We start from the raw sequence: 19249 nt of genomic DNA, 5'->3' as shown, positions 1-19249 counted from the left end.
AGGACCACAAAATATTATGAAAATGATGGGAGGACTGAAAGCCCTCTGCTGAGGCCAGACTGAGAGAGTTTGGGTTGTCCTGCCTGGAAGCCTCCAGGGAGACCCTTTGGTGGCCTTTCAGTGCTGAAAAGGGCCCATCAGAAAGCTGGAGACAAGACTTTTGAGCAGGGCCTGTTGTGACAGGACAAGGGGTGATGGTTTTAATTAAAAGAGGGAGAGAAAAGAGAAATGTTTGACACTGAGGGTGGTGAGAGCCTGGCGCAGGCTGCCCAGAGAGGTGGGAGATGCCCCACCCTGGAGCCATTGCAGGTCAGGTTGTCTGGGGCTCTGAGCAACCTGCTCTAGTTGTAGGTGTCCCTGCTGACTGCAGGGTCTTTGGATGGGATGAGCTTTGAAAGTACCTTTCCCCCTAAAACAATCTGGGATTCTGTGGCTCAACAGGTGCTGAGGACCCCAGAGCTGGAGGCTGCTCTGCACAACTGCAGGCAGGAGCTAGAGCTGGGCAGGGTGCTGCTGTTTGGGGATGTGGAGGGGACTCAGTACCCAGGGCCCAGCTTCCTCACCTCAGCAGCTGCTTATCAGGAGCCCACAGCAAGGAGAGCTAACTTGCAACCTGGCTATAGTGAAGGGAAGGGGGTGCAAAGCCTGGGGGATCTTGCACTCCTTTTCTGCTGCACAGGGCTAGGCCCTCCCCTGCAGCCTAGGTGCTGGCTGAGCTCCCATGCTGCAGCCTCCATGCCCAGTGCCACCCTACAGCCACAGCATGATGTCCACAGGGCAGACCTGGGGCAGGCACAGCCAGACTGGACCTGTGACCTGCTCATGCCACGTCCAAGCCTCAGGCAGAGCCCACCCCAGCCCCACCAGATTCCTCATGGGTCCCCAAGCCCCCAGCAGCGTCTGTGCTCACTCTCGAAGCAACTCATCTCTGCAGAGCCTGCAGCTGTGGTGACTCCTGTGGTCAGCAGCAAGTTCCCTGCCGTGTAGAGGCCGCCTAGACCCCTCTTCCTTTTCTCCTGAAGCTGTGGTGGAGACAGGTCCCCACTGCCCCTCAGCTGGGAGCTGTGCAGCCGAGCTGGCATCTTGCAGCTGGGTGCTGCAGTGAGGGCACCGGCCAGGGAACAGACAGAGGCTGCAGCCTCCCCAGGCTCTGCAGGAGGGTGTGTAGAGGATGTGAAACTGGGTGACCTGTGGTTTGACCCACTACAACCTTCCTGATGCAGGCAGCAGCAGAGGCTTCCAGGGAAGGAGAGCTGCTGCACCCACTGCTGCACCCTGAGCCTTGCAGTATGGTCCTGGCCAGTCTGGCACAATGGAGGGGGCAGCCTTCAGGTTTGTATGCCTCCTGCCAGAGGTGCCCAGTGCAGCCTGGGGTAGGCGTGGAGGGGACCTGTGCTGCCCAGGAGGTGCTGGGATAATGGAAAGATGGCAGGGTGAGGAGAAGCAGCACTTCAGTCCTGCTCGCAAAACTCTTGCTGAGCTTGTGCCAATGCTACCAGTGTTTCTGGGACTGGTGGGGCTGCTGCCAGTGGCACCCACAGCTCAGGCAGAAAATCAAACTTCCTGGGCAGGTGGTGAGGCAGCAGGGCTGAAGGCAAGCTGCAGAGCTGGTGCTGGTGGAGCTGCTCTCACCTGCAAACACGCAGCAGAAATTACTGTTTCCAGGGAGCCTGACGCTGGCAATGCCAGAGAGCATCAGCAGTGAGTGCTCTGGGCAGCTGAATGGGGCAGAGGGAAAGGGGAGCAGCAAGGTCCCCCCTAGCAGACAGGACCCCCTGGGGCTTGGGCCAGTTACCAGGTGACCAGTTAGTGGGTGACTGGGACCCTGGGACATGTGGCAGCTCTCAAATTCTCACCTAGGCAGGCAGCAAATGGGGCATGATGTGGGGGTGCTCTTGCCCAGGAGCCCTGTGGTCACTCTGAGTGGAACTGGTGTCACTTGGCACAGCTGGTGTGCTTCCTGGGGCCTGTGCCCAGGGCACTGGCAGCCTCTGGCTGTGCCATGCTATGCCACGTTGTGCCGTTGTGCCACTCCTTGGTGTGACCGCCCAGGTGTTGTTCAGCCAAGGGACAGCAAATCAGCAAAGCTCCTCTCTGACACAAATTTCCCCCAGCTTCCTCTAAAACTGGAATCAGCTTGGCTGCATCCTTTGGTGGTCTGCCTTCAGTGGGGCTGCTTAGAGCCCTGGGGACCCCAAGGCTTTCTCCCCTGTCCTTACAGCCAGAGAAGCTGAGATATGGGAAGGGGCCGGAGGACAGGCAGGACTGGGTGCAGGTGAGACCTTGCTGGGGCTGAGGCCTGTGCACCACAACAGGGTGGGGAAGACCCAGGGCTCCCGCAGGGCCAGATCCTGACAGTGCCAGGCTTTGGTGTGAGGCAGCTAGGAGGGGTGGCAGGGCTGGGGGCTGCCCAGCTACGGCAGTGCCGTGTGTTGGCGTCGGCTCTGGGCGCGGGTACTGCAGGGAGGGGAGGAAGTGCAGGAAATCTCGCAATGGCTCTATGGTCAGCGCTGGGTTTCCTGTTCCTCCCCAGGAGCCAGAGCTGCACCAGGTCCAGACTGCGCCGGCCCCGTCCCTGGGAGGACACCAGCGGCAGCCCCACGGCAGGGACCTCACGCCACACGCAGGTTGGAGGGGCAAATGCCCCAGTGGGGACTGGCAGGGACAGGGGATCCCTTTGTGGGGTTGGGGGTGAGTCTCGGCTCTGCCATACACAGAGTTGAAGGCTGTGCCAGGGACTTTCTGCCCTACACAGAGACGTGCCCCAGCACCCTCCTGCTCAGACTGGGCCCTTGCTATGGGGCAGGGCACCCTGGCACTGAGGCTGGTACCATTGGAATCCTGGGACACATCCAAGCTTGGCTCCTTCCCTTGGGGCTCAGGACCCTTTCTCTCCTCCTGCCAGTTCCCCTGCCCGTGCCTTGGCCCTCAGGAACTCTCCCATCCCCATGTGCCCAGTAGCCCCTGCTACAGGCACAGGGGTGTCCATGCCAATGAGCAGAAAGGGACTGGAGCTGCTGGACTGTATAAGGCTGGTGCCTGGCTGGGGTGGGGGGCACGACACGGCACATGGCAGTGGTGACGCTGCTGGTTTTCACCTCACAACTTCCTCCTCCCTTGTCCCATCCCTGTGGGCCCCAGCTGCTCCTCGGGGTGCCCTCAACACTCCCACCTGCTTTGAATGTGCTTTGCAAGGCAGATGGTGTGGGGCAGGGCAGCCCCCATACCCCACTGCTGCCAGCCCAGGCACCATGGCCAGGTGACACAGAGGTGGCAGGGGAGGGTATGAGATGCAAAGGGTCTTGGCCACTGGTGACAGTTGCGTGAGGCTCGGCGCAGCAGCCACGACTTAGGCTCTGCTGCCACTTCACAGCTTCCTCCTGCCCGGGACGGTGGTGCCATGGGCTTTGGGCCAGAGCTGTGGTGCCCACAGGGGCACAGTGCGCTGCTGCGGCTGCAGGACAGCGAGCTGCGCCTGCTGGAGCTGATGAAGAAGTGGATGTCTCAGCGTGCCAAGAGTGACCGGGAGTACGCGGGGATGCTGCACCAGATGTTCTCCCAGCTGGAGAAGCAGGAGGGCTCCAGCCAGCTCCGTGCCAGTGACCATGGCGGACAGATCGGGGAGGTAGGGACGCCCCTGTGTTGGAGCACAGCTGGGTGCGGCGCTGGCGGGTGGCCACCCCTCATGCCCTGTGCCCGCAGTCCTGGTGGGTGCTGGCGAGCAGGACGGAGACGCTGAGCCAGATCCTGCGGCGGCACGCAGAGGAGCTGTCGGCAGGGCCGCTGGCCAAGCTGAACCTGCTCATCCGTGACAAGCAGCAGCTGCGCAAGGCTTTCAGTGAGCAGTGGCAGCAGCTCAGGCAGGAGTACAACCGGGTGAGTACAGGCATCCTGGCACAGGGAGCAGGGGGCACAGCTTGGCCCTGCCATCCTGACAGCCTTCTCCTCCCCAGACCACACAGCAGGAGATGGAGAAGCTGAAGGCGCAATATCGCAGCCTGGCACGGGACAGTGCCCAGGCCAAGCGCAAGTACCAGGAGGCCAGCAAAGGTGCCAGTCTTTGGGTGCCAGTTTGGCTCCCATCCTCCTCTGTACCTGTCCCTCTGTGTCCCCTGCCACCCCCCCTCACAGGTATGGGATGGCCAGACACCCTGTGTCCTGCAGCACCCACCACACAGCCTGGACTAGGAGTGTCTAGGGGTAGGTGGCACAGGGATAGCCCAGGCAGGTAAAATTCTTAGGGGTTACAGCCTTGGGACATCATGGGCCAGTAATGTGCCTGTGCACAGGGAGGGGTGTGAACCCCTGGTCTTGGCCCTCTTGCCTGCCCTAGCACCTCTACCAGCCCTGTCACCCTCCTTGGCCCCTGCTCCAGCCTTGCTCAGTGTCCATGCCCCTTGCCAGCTTCTCAGAGGCATGTGCCATGGCACTGGGACCAGTGGCACACTGGTGGTGGGTGTTTTCCATGGTTTCTCTCTGCAGACAAGGAGCGGGACAAGGCAAAGGAGAAGTATGTCCGCAGCCTCTGGAAGCTCTATGCCCTGCACAACCAGTACGTGCTGGCTGTGCAGGCAGCCACGCTCCACCACCAGCACCACTACCAGCGGGCACTGCCCAGCCTCCACCGCTCCCTCTATAGCCTGCAGCAAGAGATGGTCCTCATCGTGTAAGAGCTCTATTTGCCCCATCTTCTGTTGCCTGCCCCGTGCCCTGCTACCCACCTTATGCCCTGCTGCCCATCTCTGAGCACCCCCATAGCCCCCAAGAACTGGCAGTGCTCCTTCCATCAGCAATGCACATCTTCCCTGTCCCATCACCTGCCCCTTATGCTGTGGCACTCACGGTGATGCCCTGCAGTGCCACATGAGATGTGAGGACAGAGGGCATAAGCCAGCAGGATGTTCGGACCAGGTGGAAGGGCTGGGGCAGGGGTGCTGGTGCAGCTCTGGGGCCAGGGGACTGGGGGCCACAAAAGCCTGGCAGCCCCCATCCCCCCATATCCCTGCAGGAAGGATATCCTGGGGGAGTACCACAGCATCAGCAGCCTGGTGCAGGAGGACATGTTAGCTGTGCATCAGGAAATCACCAGTGCCATCCAGGCCATCGAGCCGGGCACTGAGTACAGCAGCTTCATCCAGAGCCACAGGTATGGCACTGTGCAGCTGCAGCCCCTCTGCCAGGCACAGCCCTGTCAGCCATGGGTGCTAGTAGCTGGTGTGCAGCAGGTGGGAGGCAGAGCTGTGCTGGGTGACTGCAGGTACAGCTCTGAGGTGCCACCGGCTGTGTCATTTGATGAGAGCTTGCTGGAGGAGACGGAGGGGCTGGCACCGGGGGAGCTGCAGCTGAACGAACTGACCATTGAGAGTGTCCAGCACTCGTGAGTGGGGCAGGGGGTGGGAGAGAGGCCACGGGTGGGGGCCTGCTGCTATCTGCAGCTCAGCACTGTCCAGCACGTGGGAGACCACTGGCAGCGTGGCTCAGCACTGTCCCACACATGGTCCTTGCAGCCTGACGTGGATGGAGGAGGAGCTAGTGGCTGCCACGGAGGCCGTGGGCAGCAAGGAGCAGCAGGTGCAGGAGCTGCAGGCAGAGATCCAGGGCGCGGAGCAGGGTCTGAGCCCCGGGGAGCGGTGAGATGTGGCACGAGTGGGAGGGGAGGGGTGGCAGAGGCAAGGGCTGACCACCCTATCCCCTCTTCAGGGTGCACTTGCTGGGCAAGCGCCAGGGGATGCAAGAGGTGCAGCAGCAGCTCGAGAGCTGCCTCTGCACCCAGGCCAAGCTGCAAGCACAACGGGACCTGCTGGCTGGGAAGCTGGAGGAGCTGGGCACCGGGGAGCCCCTGCCTGCCCTTCCACTGCAGGAGGACCGACAGTCAGTCTCCTCCACGGTGAGTCCTGCCCTGCTGTGCCCTGGGAGCTGCAGACACGGGGCACATGGCACTCAAGTGGGTACATGGGCCACAGGTGGGTTCTCCACACCTGGCTGTGGCACAGCTTTCACCTGCCACCAGGAGCAGGAGCGGAGTGGAGCCACTGCACTGGAGACCCTCAAGAACCACATCACTGGCATCTTCAGTCCCAAGTACTCAGTGAGTCCCTGGGCACCTCCAGCCACCCTGCCCTCCTGACCGGCCTGCTTGCCAAGCCTCCTGGTCCCTGGGTACCCACTGCCCTCTCCTCTCCAGCCCCACAGCCCCCTCTGCTCCACACCGTAGCCCATGCTCCCTCTGCTGCTGCCCCCATCTCCAGCACCACCCAGGGGCACAACTGGGCTCACCCTTATCTCCATCCAGCTACCACCTCCCGTGCCCCTGATCCCAGAGGTGCAGAAGCCACTGTGCCAGCAGGCCTGGTACCATGGGGCCATTCCAAGGTCAGAGGTACAGGAGCTGCTGAGCTGCAGTGGGGATTTCCTGGTGCGGGAGAGCCAGGGCAAGCAGGAGTACGTGCTCAGTGTGCTGTGGGACGGGCAGCCCCGGCACTTCATCATCCAGGCTGCTGATGTGAGTGCCCACAGCAAGGGGAGACGTTGAGGGTGGCAGTGAGGGGTCCCTAAGTGGGCACAGCTTTGGTGTGAGCACATGGAATGTGTGTGCAAGGTGTGAGCTGTGTCCTCCTGTCCTGGAGCGTGCTGAGTGGAGCATGGGGTGCAAGCCTGCTGGTGTGTGCTTCCTCTGCCTGCTGTGCGTGTCCTGTGCCGTGTGCCATGTGCCTGCTCTCCCCGTGTGCTCCCCAGCCCCCATGAGCACACCAGGAGAAGCCCTCAGCCTGCCCCTCCTGCAGAACATGTACCGGCTGGAGGGCGAGGGCTTCCCCACCATCCCGCTGCTTGTCGAGCACCTCCTGCAGAGCCAGCAACCTGTCACCCGGAAGAGTGGCATCGTCCTGGCCAGGGCTGTGCCCAAGGTGATGCTGGGCACTGGGGACAGGGATGAGACCCCTGCACAGGGGACAGACCTGCCCAGTGCCTTCTCCTGCCCACAGGTGGGCTGGGACCCCCAAGCACTGTGCCAACCAGATGTGGGGACTCAGCCCCGGGGTGGGGCCTGGGGCTGGGGATCCCACTCTGGGGCTGCAGGGGGAATGTGGGCATGGGGCAGGCTGCATGGTAGCTTATCACCTTCACTGCCCCCTCACTGCAGGACAAATGGGTGCTCAACCATGAGGATGTGCTGCTGGGGGAGCGCATTGGCCGGGTGAGTTGGAGTGCCCATGGGGGCTGTCCAAGGGGGTCTGCAGGGGAGGGGTTGCTTCAGGCTGTGCTACAGCATGCTGAGCCAATGCCCTCATGTCTCTTGCAGGGTAACTTTGGGGAGGTGTTCAGTGGCCGCCTGAGAGCTGATAACACCCCTGTAGCAGTGAAATCCTGCCGGGAAACCCTCCCACCCGAGCTCAAGGCCAAGTTCCTTCAGGAAGCCAGGTCTGTATGGCCATCACCACGGTCTCATAGCCATCACCACGGTCTCAGCCCACCTGTCTTTCCTCTCGCTGTTCAAACCCTTCTGGGACTGCAGCACCCTTTTGCTGAGGGCTGTCAGAGTGTCCTGGGGATGGCAGGGAGGCAGTCTGTGCCCAGGACAGCCAGGTCCTCACAGTGCCCTTCCCTGTCTCCGCAGGATCCTCAAGCAGTACAACCATCCGAACATCGTGCGGCTCATCGGTGTCTGCACCCAGAAGCAGCCCATTTACATCGTCATGGAGCTCGTGCAGGGTGAGCAGCCCTCACACTGCCAGGGCAGCCAGTGCATACCATGGTGTGCCAGGGCAGCTGCCACCAGCTCCACAATCCTGGGTACAGGGGGGGACTTCTTGAGCTTCCTACGCAGCGAGGGAACGCACCTGCGCATCAAGGAGCTGATCAAGATGACAGAGAATGCTGCAGCTGGCATGGAGTACCTGGAGAGCAAGCACTGCATCCACAGGTGGGCTCTGGTGGCAGGGGTGGGCAATAGGTAGGGCAGGTAAACCCTGGGGCCTTTGCTACCCCTATCCCATGCCAAGCTGATGCCCCTGGCGATATCTGGGTTTGTGGCTGTTGGCTCTGGGCCATCTCAGGGACCTGGCTGCTCGCAACTGCCTGGTGACGGAAAAGAACATCCTGAAGATCAGCGACTTTGGGATGTCACGGGAGGAGGAGGATGGCATCTACGCCTCCACGGGTGGGATGAAGCAGATCCCTGTCAAGTGGACCGCCCCTGAAGCACTGAATTATGGTATGGAATGGAGCCAGGCATGGCCTGACAGCCACGTGGCACAGCTGGGAGCCAATATCCTGGGATACACTGTCCTGCTCCTGTGCGCTGGTCTTGGGAGTGTGGTAGAGAGACCTAGGGCACCCCAGCCCTTGTCAGTGTAGGCACAGCTGGGGCAGCGGTACCATAGGTGTCCTAAGGCACCAGCATCTGTCCTGTCTCACATTCTCAGGCCGATACAGCTCAGAGAGTGATGTCTGGAGCTTTGGGATCCTGCTGTGGGAAGCCTTCAGCCTGGGGGCCGTTCCCTATTCCAACCTCAGCAACCAGCAGACACGAGAAGCAGTGGAGCAGGGTGAGGAGTGGGGTTGGAGTCTGGTCCCTGAGGACCTCTGTGGGGTCATGGGTCCAGCACTGGGTCGGCTGTGGAACTGTGCCCATGGGAGGGGCAGGGCAGAGCCATGGGGAATAAGGGGCCAGTGGCTCAAGCTGCCATGTCCCCATCCCTAACATCCCCAGGCGTGCGGCTGGACCCCCCCGAGCTGTGCCCTGAGGAGGTGTACCGGCTGATGCAGAGGTGCTGGGAGTATGACCCACGCAAGCGGCCCAGCTTCAGCACCATCCACCAGGACCTCATCACCATCCGCAAGCGGCACCGGTGACAGGCACCACCCTGCATCCCTGCTTGGGCCAGCACTGTGTGCCCCCGACCCATCCCAGCTGGATGAGGCCTATCAGAGAAGCAGGTGCTGCAGGGCAGCCGAACATGGCTGTGCCCCCTCCCCAGCCCAGGGCAAGGGTTTCTCACAGCCCCCTGGGGATGTCATCCCTACAGCCCCTGTCAGGCTTGGTCCTGGGTAATAAACAACTGAGCTCTGCAGAACCGCATCTGGGAGTGTAGGGGGAACAGACTCCGTGGGAGACAGAGGGACTGTGTGCTGCACCTGGCCTGGGCACAGCGGAATGTGGCACAGTGGGACAGAGCACACCGCGATGGTGCGCTGGGGGATGGCACACCGAGGGATGGCATCACCTTGACCCAGACCCTGGGCTCCGGGGAGCCAGGTGTGTCCGGGAGCGCCCCCAGGGTTATGGGGTGTGGCGCGGCTGCTCACAGGCGCTCGGAGGTCTGCGGCCCGGCGGAGCCGCCTCCCGCTGGCGCGGGCGGGGGGCGGAGCGGGGGGCGGAGCGGGGGGCGGAGCGGGGGGCGGAGCGGGGGGCGGAGCGGGGGGCGGAGCGGGGGGCGGAGCGGGGGGCGGAGCGGGGGGCGGAGCGGGGGGCGGAGCGGGGGGCGGAGCGGGGGCCGGGCCCGGGCGGGGCTCACGGGCGGGGCCTGGCCTGGCTCATCCCGGCCACGGCAGCCGGCGGGCCCGGGGCGGGCGAACGATGTGAGGAGCCGGGACGGGCCGTGGAGCCGCCCAGGGTAAGAGCGGAGCGGCCGCGCCCCCGTCCCCGCCCCAGAGCCGTCCCGCGGGGGGGGGCTCCGGCCCGCGCCGCCGCCGGCCCTGTGCCGAGCTGCGGTGCAGAGGCCCCGGACTGCCTGCCTCGGCGGGGCTGCCGCGGCCTGCTTCGGCCCCGGCCCCGCTCTCGCTCCCAGCCGCCCCCTGGCCCTTGCGGCTCTGGCACAGGCTATAAATACCCTGGGCCGGATTAAGCGAAGTAGGACGCGGGGAGGGCGAGAAGGAGGAAGATCGCCTTGGGCAGAGCACGGGACACTGGGCAGCGCTGCTCGGCCCCAGGCCTCTCGGGTGGGCTCGTCCCGGAGCACCGAGCAGGAGCCGCCGGCCTCTGTCCCGTGCCCCCCGTGTCCCGTCGTGTCCCCGCGCCCGTCCCGGTGCCCCGTCCTGTGCCCGTCCCGTCCTCGGCCCCGCGGCTGGTAGAGGGGCGCTGAGCCGGCTGTGTCCCGCTGCAGGTCTGTCCCTGCGGCCCTCCGGGATGAAGCTGAAGAAGCAGGTGACAGTGTGTGGAGCTGCCATCTTCTGCGTGGCCGTCTTCTCGCTCTACTTGATGCTGGACCGGGTGCAGCATGACCCCGCACGCCACCAGAGTGGCGGCAACTTCCCCAGGGTGAGCCATGGGGACGGGCAGGCAGCCCGAGGACAGCGAGGTCCTGCTGGGCACAGCCTGAGGCTGTTCGGTGGCCTGGGCCAGGGCTCAGTCCCTGCTGCCCAGGGTGGCCAAGACCCTCCTGGCAGGGGGCACTCGGGGGTCTCACCGCACGTCTGTGTCCCCAGAGCCAGATTTCGGTGCTGCAGAACCGCATCGAGCAGCTGGAGCAGCTGCTGGAGGAGAACCACGAGATCATCAGCCACATCAAGGACTCGGTTCTGGAGCTGACGGCCCATGCTGAGGGGCAGCCATCGCTGCCCCACCACACAACTAATGGGTCCTGGGTGCTGCCTCCCGAGAGCCGCCCAAGCTTCCTATCTGTGTCCCCACAGGACTGCCAGTTTGCCCTGGGGGGTAAGGGACAGAACCTAGACCTGCAGGTGAGGGGGCCCAGAAGCTCAGGGCTCTACCAGTGTAAGGGGTCCTGCTCTCCACCCCTGAGGGTGCCCTGGGGGTACCAGGGTGTCAGTGGGGTCCTGACCCTGCTCTTCTAGGGGTCTCTCAGCTCTGTGTCTGCCTTAAGTCTGGTCTCCCTCCTGTCAGATGCTGGCTGTGTACTCCCTGCTGCCCTTCGACAACCAGGATGGTGGGGTGTGGAAGCAGGGCTTTGACATCACCTATGAGCCCAATGAGTGGGACACGGAGCCCCTGCAGGTATTTGTGGTGCCGCATTCCCACAACGACCCAGGTGAGCATGAGGCAAAGGTAGGCAAGGGTAGGGACAGGCCTGATCCCTCCAGAAATGCTGGTGGGGAAGGGCTGGGCCCCATGCAGTGACCCCCACCTCATTCTGCCAGGCTGGATCAAGACCTTTGACAAGTACTACTACGACCAGACACAGCACATCCTCAACAGCATGGTGCTGAAAATGCAGGAGGACCCACGCCGCCGCTTCATTTGGTCTGAGATCTCCTTCTTCTCCAAGTGGTGGGACAACATCAGCCCCCAGAAGCGGGCAGCAGTGCGGAGGTATGGCCACCCATCTGGCCCGTGGTCCCTGCCTGCAGGGTGAGCACTGTGGGAGGAGCTGGCTATGGGCACAGAGGGGCTCTGGGCAGATGAAGATGCCCAGATATCTCAGTGCCACAAGACATCAAAGTCACAGCAGGGTAGCGTGAGAGTCAGAGTGCTGCCAGAGCTGGGGACCCGAAGGGCCAGGGCAGACAGGTCTCGACTTGTACCACTCTCTGTGCTTGCTCCTGGGGATGGGGGACTTCCTCTCATTGCTGTAACCCTGGGCACTGAGTGCAGAGCTAGAGCAGTGCCAGCACCTCACAAAGGTACCCTCAGCAGGGTGGGAGAACTGGAGACCAGGACTGTGTTGTGTCCCTTTTGCAGGCTGATTGGCAATGGGCAGCTAGAGATGGTGACAGGTGGCTGGGTGATGCCTGATGAGGCCAATTCCCACTACTTCGCCATGATAGACCAGCTGATTGAGGGGCACCAGTGGCTGGAGAAGAACATTGGTGAGAGCTGCAGGGGATGCTGGGCAGGAGAGGCGGGATGCTAGCTGGAGGCCTGTGGGATGTGCCAGCAGACACCCTCATCCCTAGCATCAGCTTCCTCCTGGGAGATGCTGATGGTCTCTCTGTTCCCAGGTGTGACACCCCGCTCAGGCTGGGCAGTTGACCCCTTTGGGTACAGCTCCACCATGCCCTACCTGCTGAAGCGCTCCAATCTGACAGCCATGCTCATCCAGCGTGTGCACTATGCCATCAAGAAGCACTTTGCTGCCACCCAGAACCTGGAGTTCATGTGGAGACAGACATGGGGTGAGGGGCTGTTGGGAGGGGGCCTCAGAGGGGACCCCTTTTTGCTGATAGGCAAGGGAGAGTGTGCACTGGGGCTCATTTGTCCTTGGGTCCATAGATACAGACACCAGCACCGACATCTTCTGCCACATGATGCCCTTCTACAGCTACGATGTGCCCCACACCTGTGGGCCTGACCCCAAGATCTGCTGCCAGTTTGACTTCAAGCGCCTGCCTGGCGGGCGGATCAACTGCCCGTGGAAGGTTCCTCCCCGAGCCATCACTGATGCCAATGTGGCAGAGCGGTGAGTGTGGCGGGAACGAGCAGCTCAAAGCCCTTTGGCCGTGCCCGGGACCCGCTCTCATGCCCTGTCGCCCCCTGCAGAGCCCAGCTGCTGCTGGACCAGTACCGCAAGAAGTCCAAGCTGTTCCGCAGCAAGGTGCTGCTGGTGCCCCTGGGTGATGACTTCCGCTACGACAAGCCGCAGGAGTGGGACGCCCAGTTCCTCAACTACCAGCGCATCTTCGACTTCCTCAACTCCCAGCCCAGCCTCCACGTCCAGGTATGAGCAGGAGCCGTCTGGGAGCTGAGGAAAGCAGGACTCCGTGGGTGGAGGTTGTTGGAAGGCACCAGAGGGTGGGTGGTGCTGGGAGGGCTGGTGGGAGGCCGTGGCAGCGCCCCGCCATGCTCAGAGCTGCACGTGCTGCTCTGCAGGCGCAGTTTGGGACGCTCTCAGACTACTTTGATGCCCTGTACAAGAAGGTGGGCATCGTGCCAGGGATGAAGCTGCCAGGGTTCCCAGTACTGAGTGGGGATTTCTTCTCCTACGCGGACCGGGAAGACCACTACTGGACAGGCTACTACACCTCCCGGCCCTTCTACAAGAGCCTGGACCGGGTGCTGGAGGCCCATCTCCGGTGAGGGGCAGGGCTTGGGGTTGGGGGGCACAGGCAGTACCTGGGAGTTTTGGCAGTCCCTTGGTCTGTGCCCAGCTGCTGATATGTTGGGGGTGGCCCCTGCATGGCCCAGGCACTGCCAAACCCTCACCCCTTGGCATGGAGAATGCATGAGCTGGGCTGGCTGTTCATCCTCTGCCCCCATCCTGGCATTGGGATGCTGGGGCAGGGCCCGTTGGTGACACTGTCCTGCGCAGCGGGGCAGAGATCCTGTACAGCCTGGCACTCGCCCACGCCCGCCGCGCTGGGATCACCGGCAGGTACCCACTCTCTGACTACTCCCTGCTGAGCAACGCCCGCCGCAACCTGGGCCTCTTCCAGCACCACGATGCCATCACCGGCACCGCCAAGGAGGCTGTGGCTGTTGACTATGGAGTCCGGTGCGTGCTGGGGGCCAGGGCACAGCCCCAAGGGGGTCCATCTCAGATTGGGGCTGGTGGGCACAGGGCTGGGAGTGTGGCTCAGAGTGGGGGGTCCTCTCTCCCAGGGGGAGGTGAGGGATCTGTAAAGGGGAGGTGGGATAGAGGTGAGGACAATCCTGTATGGCTTGATCTGCCTGTGCCTTAGGCTGTTCCAGTCCCTCACCAACCTCAAGCATGTCATCATCAATGCCGCACATTACCTTGTGCTGGAGGACAAGGACACCTTCCGCCACGACCCTGCAGCACCCTTCCTGGGCATGGTGAGCAGCACCCTGCTCGTGGATCCCTGTGCCCCAGCATCCCAGGCCATGCTGGGACAGCTGTCCCTGTGCCCCAGGAACACAGCCCTGCCTGCCTGGTGCTGGGCTGGGGACATGGTCCCAGCTGTGCCCACGTCCATGTGGGTGGCAGGCACACCATGGTTCTGACCACTCCTCTCCCCAGGATGACACACGCCCCAGTCAGGACTCCCTTCCAGAGAGAACAGTGGTCAAACTGGAAACCTCACCACGGTACAGGCTGCCTCAGGGCTTATAGGGCTGTGGGGGGCAGTGATGGGGGGCCCTGGGACTCTTGTGAAGCGGTGGGTGGGTGCATGGCACCTGTGGGTGGTGTGGGGCAGCTGGCACACCATGGGGAGGCCCTTCTAGTGTGACCTCACCACAGGTTCCTGGTGGTGTTCAACCCGCTGGAGCAGGAGCGCCTGAGCCTGGTGCCCGTGCTGGTGGACTCCCCACATGTGCGTGTGCTCTCTGAGGAGGGGCTTCCCCTGCCTTCCCAGCTCAGCCCACGCTGGGACTCTGCCACCAATGCAGTGCCTGATGTCTACCAGGTACAAATTCCTTGGTGCCACTGTCTGCCATCCCTGGCTTGTGCAGCCCAAACATGTCAGGCTCCTGTCCTTGCATGGGACAGCGTGGGACACCCTATGAGTCTTCCTCTGTGGTACCAAGTGTCCCCATTTCCCAACAGAAGCTCCCACTGCTCATGAATCCATGCTGAATCTCTCCTGAAGCTCTTAGCCTGCACAACCTGTGTGTGCCAACCTTCTATCCTCACGTGGGACACCACCTTATGAGCCCTCTGTGGCCACAAGTGTCCCCCCACCTTAACACAAGCTCTCATTGCTTGTGAGCCCCTCATGAACTCCTCAACCTGTATGGCTCATGTGTGCCAGCCTCCTGCCATAGGACACTACCCCATGAGCTGTCCTTTATGGCAGCAAGCATCCCCACATCCCAACAGGAGGTCCAGCTGCTCACAAAGGCCCGGACCAGCATGCACATCCCCCTCAGCAGAAGCCCCAGAAGACCTGAGCTGAGGTCTTTGCCCTGCAAAGAACCATCAGGTGCCCTAGGGCGAGGCGCTGGCTCAGGTGCCCGGGTGCCCACAGGTTTCGGTGCTGGCCCGGCTGCCCGCGCTGGGGCTGCGCGTGCTGCAGCTGCAGCGCTCTTTCGACGGCCAGGCCACGCTGCCTTCCTCCCTGCGGCTCTACCTGCACGGCCGCGACGTTCCCGTGCACAAGCCCACCGCCGTGCCCCTGCAAGTCCTTCCGGATGCCGCCGATGACTTCTGCCTGGAGACCCAGCACCTGCGGGCCTGCTTCTCAGGGCACTCGGGCCTGCTGCAGGTGAGTGCGGGGGCTGGTACCTGGCTTGGAGCGAAGAAAGGGAGGGAGGCCTGGCAGTGCCTTGTGCTGGGGTGCTCACCACTGTGCTGGCCCCACAGAGCATCCGCCAAGCTGGGGAGGAACGGGAGCAGAGAGTGAACAGCCAGTTCTTTGTCTACGGCACCAGGAGCTCCAAGGACAAAAGTGGAGCCTATCTCTTCTTGCCTGACGGCGAGGCCAAGGTACAGGGATGGCCCCTGTGAGCTGCCTGGCAGCCGTGCTTATGGCCTCGTGCCAGTCTCGCAGACAGCAGCCTCCGCACAACCCTCCTTCCCCACAGCCCTACAATCCCAAGGACCCCCCAGTAGTGCGGGTGACGGAAGGACCCCTCTTCTCAGAGGTGGCCAGCTACTACCAGCATGTCCAGGCTGTGGTGCGGCTTTACAACGTGCCAGGTGAGGCAACATGAAGCTGTGCCAGGGAGGTCACTGGCCTGGGAGTTTCGGATGATACCCATGGGGCCAGCCCCTCACTGCCTGCCCACAGGGGTGGAGGGCCTGTCCCTGGACATGTCTTGCCTAGTGGACATTCGTGACCATGTCAACAAGGAGCTGGCCCTGCGTTTCAGTACTGATATCGAGAGTGATGACACCTTCTTCACAGACCTCAATGGCTTCCAGGTACCCAGGAGCCTGGGGAGGGACAGCAGCTGCCCATGCAGGGACAGCACTCCAGCCACTGACCTCTGTCCTTTGGCAGATCCAGCCCCGTCGCTACCATCGGAAGCTGCCACTGCAGGCCAACTTCTACCCCATGCCCACCATGGCCTACATCCAGGACATGCAGAGCCGCCTGACACTGCACACAGCCCAGGCTCTGGGTGTCTCCAGCCTCAGCAGCGGTGAGCCAGGGCTGTGGGGCTGTGCCTGCTGTGGAGCCATGGCTGTGCTGGGCACAGGAGGATGTGGAGGAGAGTGCTGGGTGTAGGGTGACTGTTAAAGCCCACAGTGCTGAGATGCCCTCTCTTCAGGCCAGCTGGAGGTGATCCTGGACCGGCGCCTCATGCAGGATGACAACCGGGGCCTGGGCCAAGGGCTGAAGGACAACAAGCGGACCTGCAACCACTTCCGCCTGCTGCTCGAGCGCCGTGCCACCGCCAACAAGGTGTGTGGGCTGGGAGGCTGCAGGACTGAGGTTGGGCACGGTGCCCCCACCCCTGCCTTGGGACAGAGCACGGTGGAGGTGTCCGCAGAAAGCCACCTGTGACTATGTGCACAGTCTCCTGCCCTGCTGTCCCCTGGCCCTCCAGCCACTGCACTGTCATTGGATGTAGACAGACCTGGAGCAGGGCCTCTGGGGAGCATGGGACTATCCTGGGGGTTAGTCCCCACAAAGCCATGCAGGTGGTTAGTCCCTGCAGAACCATCTCACCCTTGTAACCATGGTGTTTTCATCCCACCCCCTTGCCACTCTCTATGCATGTACCATGTCACCCACTCAGAGCTCCAGCTTCTTTTCCAAACTTGCCTCCGTGTTTAGAGCCTTGGGCTTCCCCGGCGCCCGGACTGGCAGCCCTGAGGTAACGGCCGGCCTGGCCCCATCTCTCTCCCTGTCTGGTGCACTAGATGCTAGCTCCTACACTAGCCAGGCCCTGTAGGCAACCTGTAGTCTTGACTGTCGGCTGGACTGGCTTTATGCCAGTTGCCTGGCCTGCAGCCACCATCCCTCTGGGGGTGCTGGGGAGGAGGTGAAGCCTGGGGATGGGGCAGCTCTGGGTGACCTGTGCTGGCAGGTGCCTGTCCTCTGGGTGCTGCTGGAGGGGCTGCAAGAAGCAGGATGTCCCAGGAGCCATATTCAGGCTCCAGTGGCCCCTGCTACTCCCCAGTCCTGTGCTGACCCCCGTGCTCTCTGACAGATTCAGGATGGGCGCCCAATCAGCTTCCCCTCCCTGATGAGCCACATCACCTCCATGCACCTGAATGCTGAAGCCCTGGTCATGCCTGTGGTCCAGGAGAAGCTGGCTCCACCAGCCCTGCGCTCCTTCGCACCCCTTTCCACCACTCTTCCCTGCGACTTCCACATCCTTAACCTGCGGACGCTGCAGGCAGAGGTGAGCTGTGTGCCCTGTAAGCAGCCAGGGCCAGGAGCAATAGGACTCCATGTGGTCTGTCTCAAATGTGTCCCTAGCATAGCATCTCACACCCTGACTCCCTGGCAGGAGGAGTCACTCCCATCAGCTGAGGCAGCCCTGATCCTGCACCGCAAAGGCTTTGACTGCAGCCTAGAAGCCAAGAACCTGGGCTTTAACTGCACCACCAGCCATGGCAAGGTAGGACTGGGCTGTGGCTTCTACCCACTGCTGAGTAAGAGCCAGGCTGGGGCCCCTGGCACATCTGGCACCAAGCCTCCTGTCTCCTGTGTTCATTGCAAGCCAGGATGGAGGATGAGGGGCCTCAGGTCCTCCAGCATGAGCATCCCTGAGCCAGTGGCTGGACAAGAGGCCCACACTACAGCCCTGCTCTGCCCCTTGCCCAGACAAAGCTGGAGGATGTTGGCTTCTCATGAACAGGGGTCTAGAGCCTTCCATGAGCCCTGCAGCCTCCAGGAAGGGAGAGGAGAGCCTGTATTGGACTGGGCCAGGGTAGTGCTGGGGGGGCACAGGGTATGTGGGGCTGCCTCATGCACAGTGCTGCGCTGCCAGGCACCATGTCCTGCTCACCTGGGTCACTCACCCTTCTTCCTGCTCTCTTCCTCTCCTCAGCTGGCCCTGGGCAGCCTGTTCCAAGGACTGGAGCTGAGCTCCCTGCAGCCCACCTCACTGACCTTGATGTACCCATTGGGCACAGCCTCCAACGTCACTAATGTCCACCTGGACCCCATGGAAATTGCCACTTTCCGTGTCCGCCTGGGGTAGCATCTCCTGGATCGGGATGGAGCAGACTGGCCGGGCAGCCTGGGAGCGGCGCTGGGCCCGGCAGCACCCGGCAGCATGGCCCACGAGGGGCTGGGCCAGTGGGCCCATGGCAGGCACTGGCAGGAGGTGCTGGACTTTCAGAGGCTGCTACCTTCTAATTTATTAGTCCTGTGTTCTCGGGTAGATTTCAAAGCAAACTGCTGGGGCACGGCAGTGCAGAGGCTGCCAGAAGCTGCGTGGCATAGAGGCCATGGGCTGGGTGCTGCACCGGGCACAGCACTGGTGGGGGCAGTGGGCTGGGCTCTGCCGCTGCTGGCAGCATGGCTGCCCGGGAGGGTGCCAACCCCAGCGTCATGGGATAGGGGCCCATGCTGGGCTTCCCTCAACCCAGGGTGTGCCAGGAGCCTGCTGAGGCTGGGGCAGCTGGCAGGGAGGTGCTGTGGACTGGAGAAAGAGCTCACTGGAGCTGGTGGGAAACATGATGCCGTTTCCAAGGGCCCCACTCGTGTCTGCTTTGTGGTTCTCATGCTGGTGGTGCTGGGAACAATAGTCCTGGAAGACAGGGGCTAATCTGCACGTGCTGGTGGGGCTGCCAGGGCTGTGACAGACTCTGCTCTATGGAATCTCTGCCCTGAAGGTGATCCTAGGGCTGAGCTGGCTATGGGGCCCTGGGCATGTGTGAAAGGCCAGTGGTGTGGCCAGTCTTGGTAGGAGCAAGGGGCACAGGATGCAGACTGAAGTTAGACAGCTGCCTGTATGGGCAGCAACATCTGGGCTGTGCTTGGGAATGACCTCTCCCAAATTTGGTGTCTTTAACTCGTTTTTGGTGTGATCCTGGCAGCCTGGTTCCTGCTGGGCGGCACCTACACATGCACCCTGGCAAAGCAGCCTCCTGAGGCTGGAGCTGTCAGCTGTGCTGTGAGCTGGAATTCCTGCAGCTGCTGTAGGAGCCAGACTCTGCTGTGCATGGGGCCATGGGACACTTCCTTGGATCACTGCCATGGGGCACTGCTCAGTGGTGTGAAGCCCTCAGCTGGTGGCCATGCTCTGGCATCTGAGGAGCCCAGTGGGTCTGCAGTGTCCCAGGGGCTTTGGGAAGCCATGTCACCAGGAATGTCCTCCTGGTTGCTGTGGGGACTGCAAGGGTTGCCATGCTCCTCTGGTACCCCTGGGGCTAATTACTGCCAAGGAGTGCCAGCAGAGAGGGTTGTGGGGAGGGCTGGGTGAGGAGGTGGTGCTGGCTGAGCTCTGTCTCAGTTTCCTGCACAGCTTCCATGCAGCCCCTATTCCATGGGT

The 19249-nt window shown here is 62.5% G+C and overlaps 2 protein-coding genes across 6 annotated transcripts; both read left to right on the top strand.

Annotated features, from left to right (window-relative positions):
* Positions 1 to 2550: 2550 nt before the first annotated feature.
* FES (FES proto-oncogene, tyrosine kinase) lies at positions 2551 to 9252 on the top strand. Of its 2 annotated transcripts, XM_068143645.1 has the most exons (19): positions 2551 to 2627; positions 3374 to 3625; positions 3703 to 3876; positions 3954 to 4050; positions 4483 to 4666; positions 5009 to 5146; positions 5258 to 5377; positions 5508 to 5630; positions 5701 to 5887; positions 6011 to 6088; positions 6293 to 6502; positions 6783 to 6905; positions 7142 to 7195; positions 7301 to 7419; positions 7616 to 7710; positions 7798 to 7921; positions 8055 to 8212; positions 8424 to 8546; positions 8711 to 9252. In XM_068143645.1, exons 2-19 carry the CDS (start codon positions 3401 to 3403, stop codon positions 8851 to 8853), a joined length of 2475 nt encoding a protein of 824 aa, XP_067999746.1. In that variant the 5' UTR covers positions 2551 to 2627; positions 3374 to 3400; the 3' UTR covers positions 8854 to 9252. The 2 variants fall into 2 exon arrangements, with proteins under 2 accessions (XP_067999746.1, XP_067999747.1); XM_068143646.1 differs by lacking the exon at positions 6293 to 6502.
* A 276-nt stretch (positions 9253 to 9528) lies between these two features.
* Positions 9529 to 18184, top strand: MAN2A2 (mannosidase alpha class 2A member 2). Of its 4 annotated transcripts, XM_068143642.1 has the most exons (24): positions 9529 to 9614; positions 10104 to 10258; positions 10426 to 10680; positions 10844 to 10988; positions 11098 to 11269; positions 11639 to 11766; positions 11899 to 12072; positions 12170 to 12356; positions 12437 to 12614; positions 12767 to 12969; positions 13206 to 13388; positions 13576 to 13690; positions 13875 to 13942; positions 14097 to 14262; positions 14824 to 15060; positions 15159 to 15281; positions 15380 to 15494; positions 15586 to 15719; positions 15799 to 15940; positions 16070 to 16203; positions 16541 to 16618; positions 16955 to 17149; positions 17258 to 17368; positions 17801 to 18184. In XM_068143642.1, the coding sequence occupies exons 2-24, from the start codon at positions 10127 to 10129 to the stop codon at positions 17951 to 17953; spliced, it is 3528 nt and encodes a 1175-aa protein (XP_067999743.1). In that variant the 5' UTR covers positions 9529 to 9614; positions 10104 to 10126; the 3' UTR covers positions 17954 to 18184. The 4 variants fall into 4 exon arrangements, with proteins under 4 accessions (XP_067999743.1, XP_067999744.1, XP_067999741.1 ...); XM_068143643.1 differs by lacking the exon at positions 16541 to 16618; XM_068143640.1 differs by lacking the exon at positions 16541 to 16618 and having other exon boundaries at positions 16955 to 17368.
* The last annotated feature ends 1065 nt before the right edge of the window (positions 18185 to 19249 follow it).

The sequence above is a fragment of the Melanerpes formicivorus genome, unplaced genomic scaffold, assembly GCF_026170545.1.
Source record: "Melanerpes formicivorus ecotype bairdi unplaced genomic scaffold, bMelFor1.0.p_v2 SCAF_10, whole genome shotgun sequence".
Classification (NCBI taxonomy): domain Eukaryota; kingdom Metazoa; phylum Chordata; class Aves; order Piciformes; family Picidae; genus Melanerpes; species Melanerpes formicivorus.
This window is presented reverse-complemented; position numbering and strand designations above follow the sequence as displayed.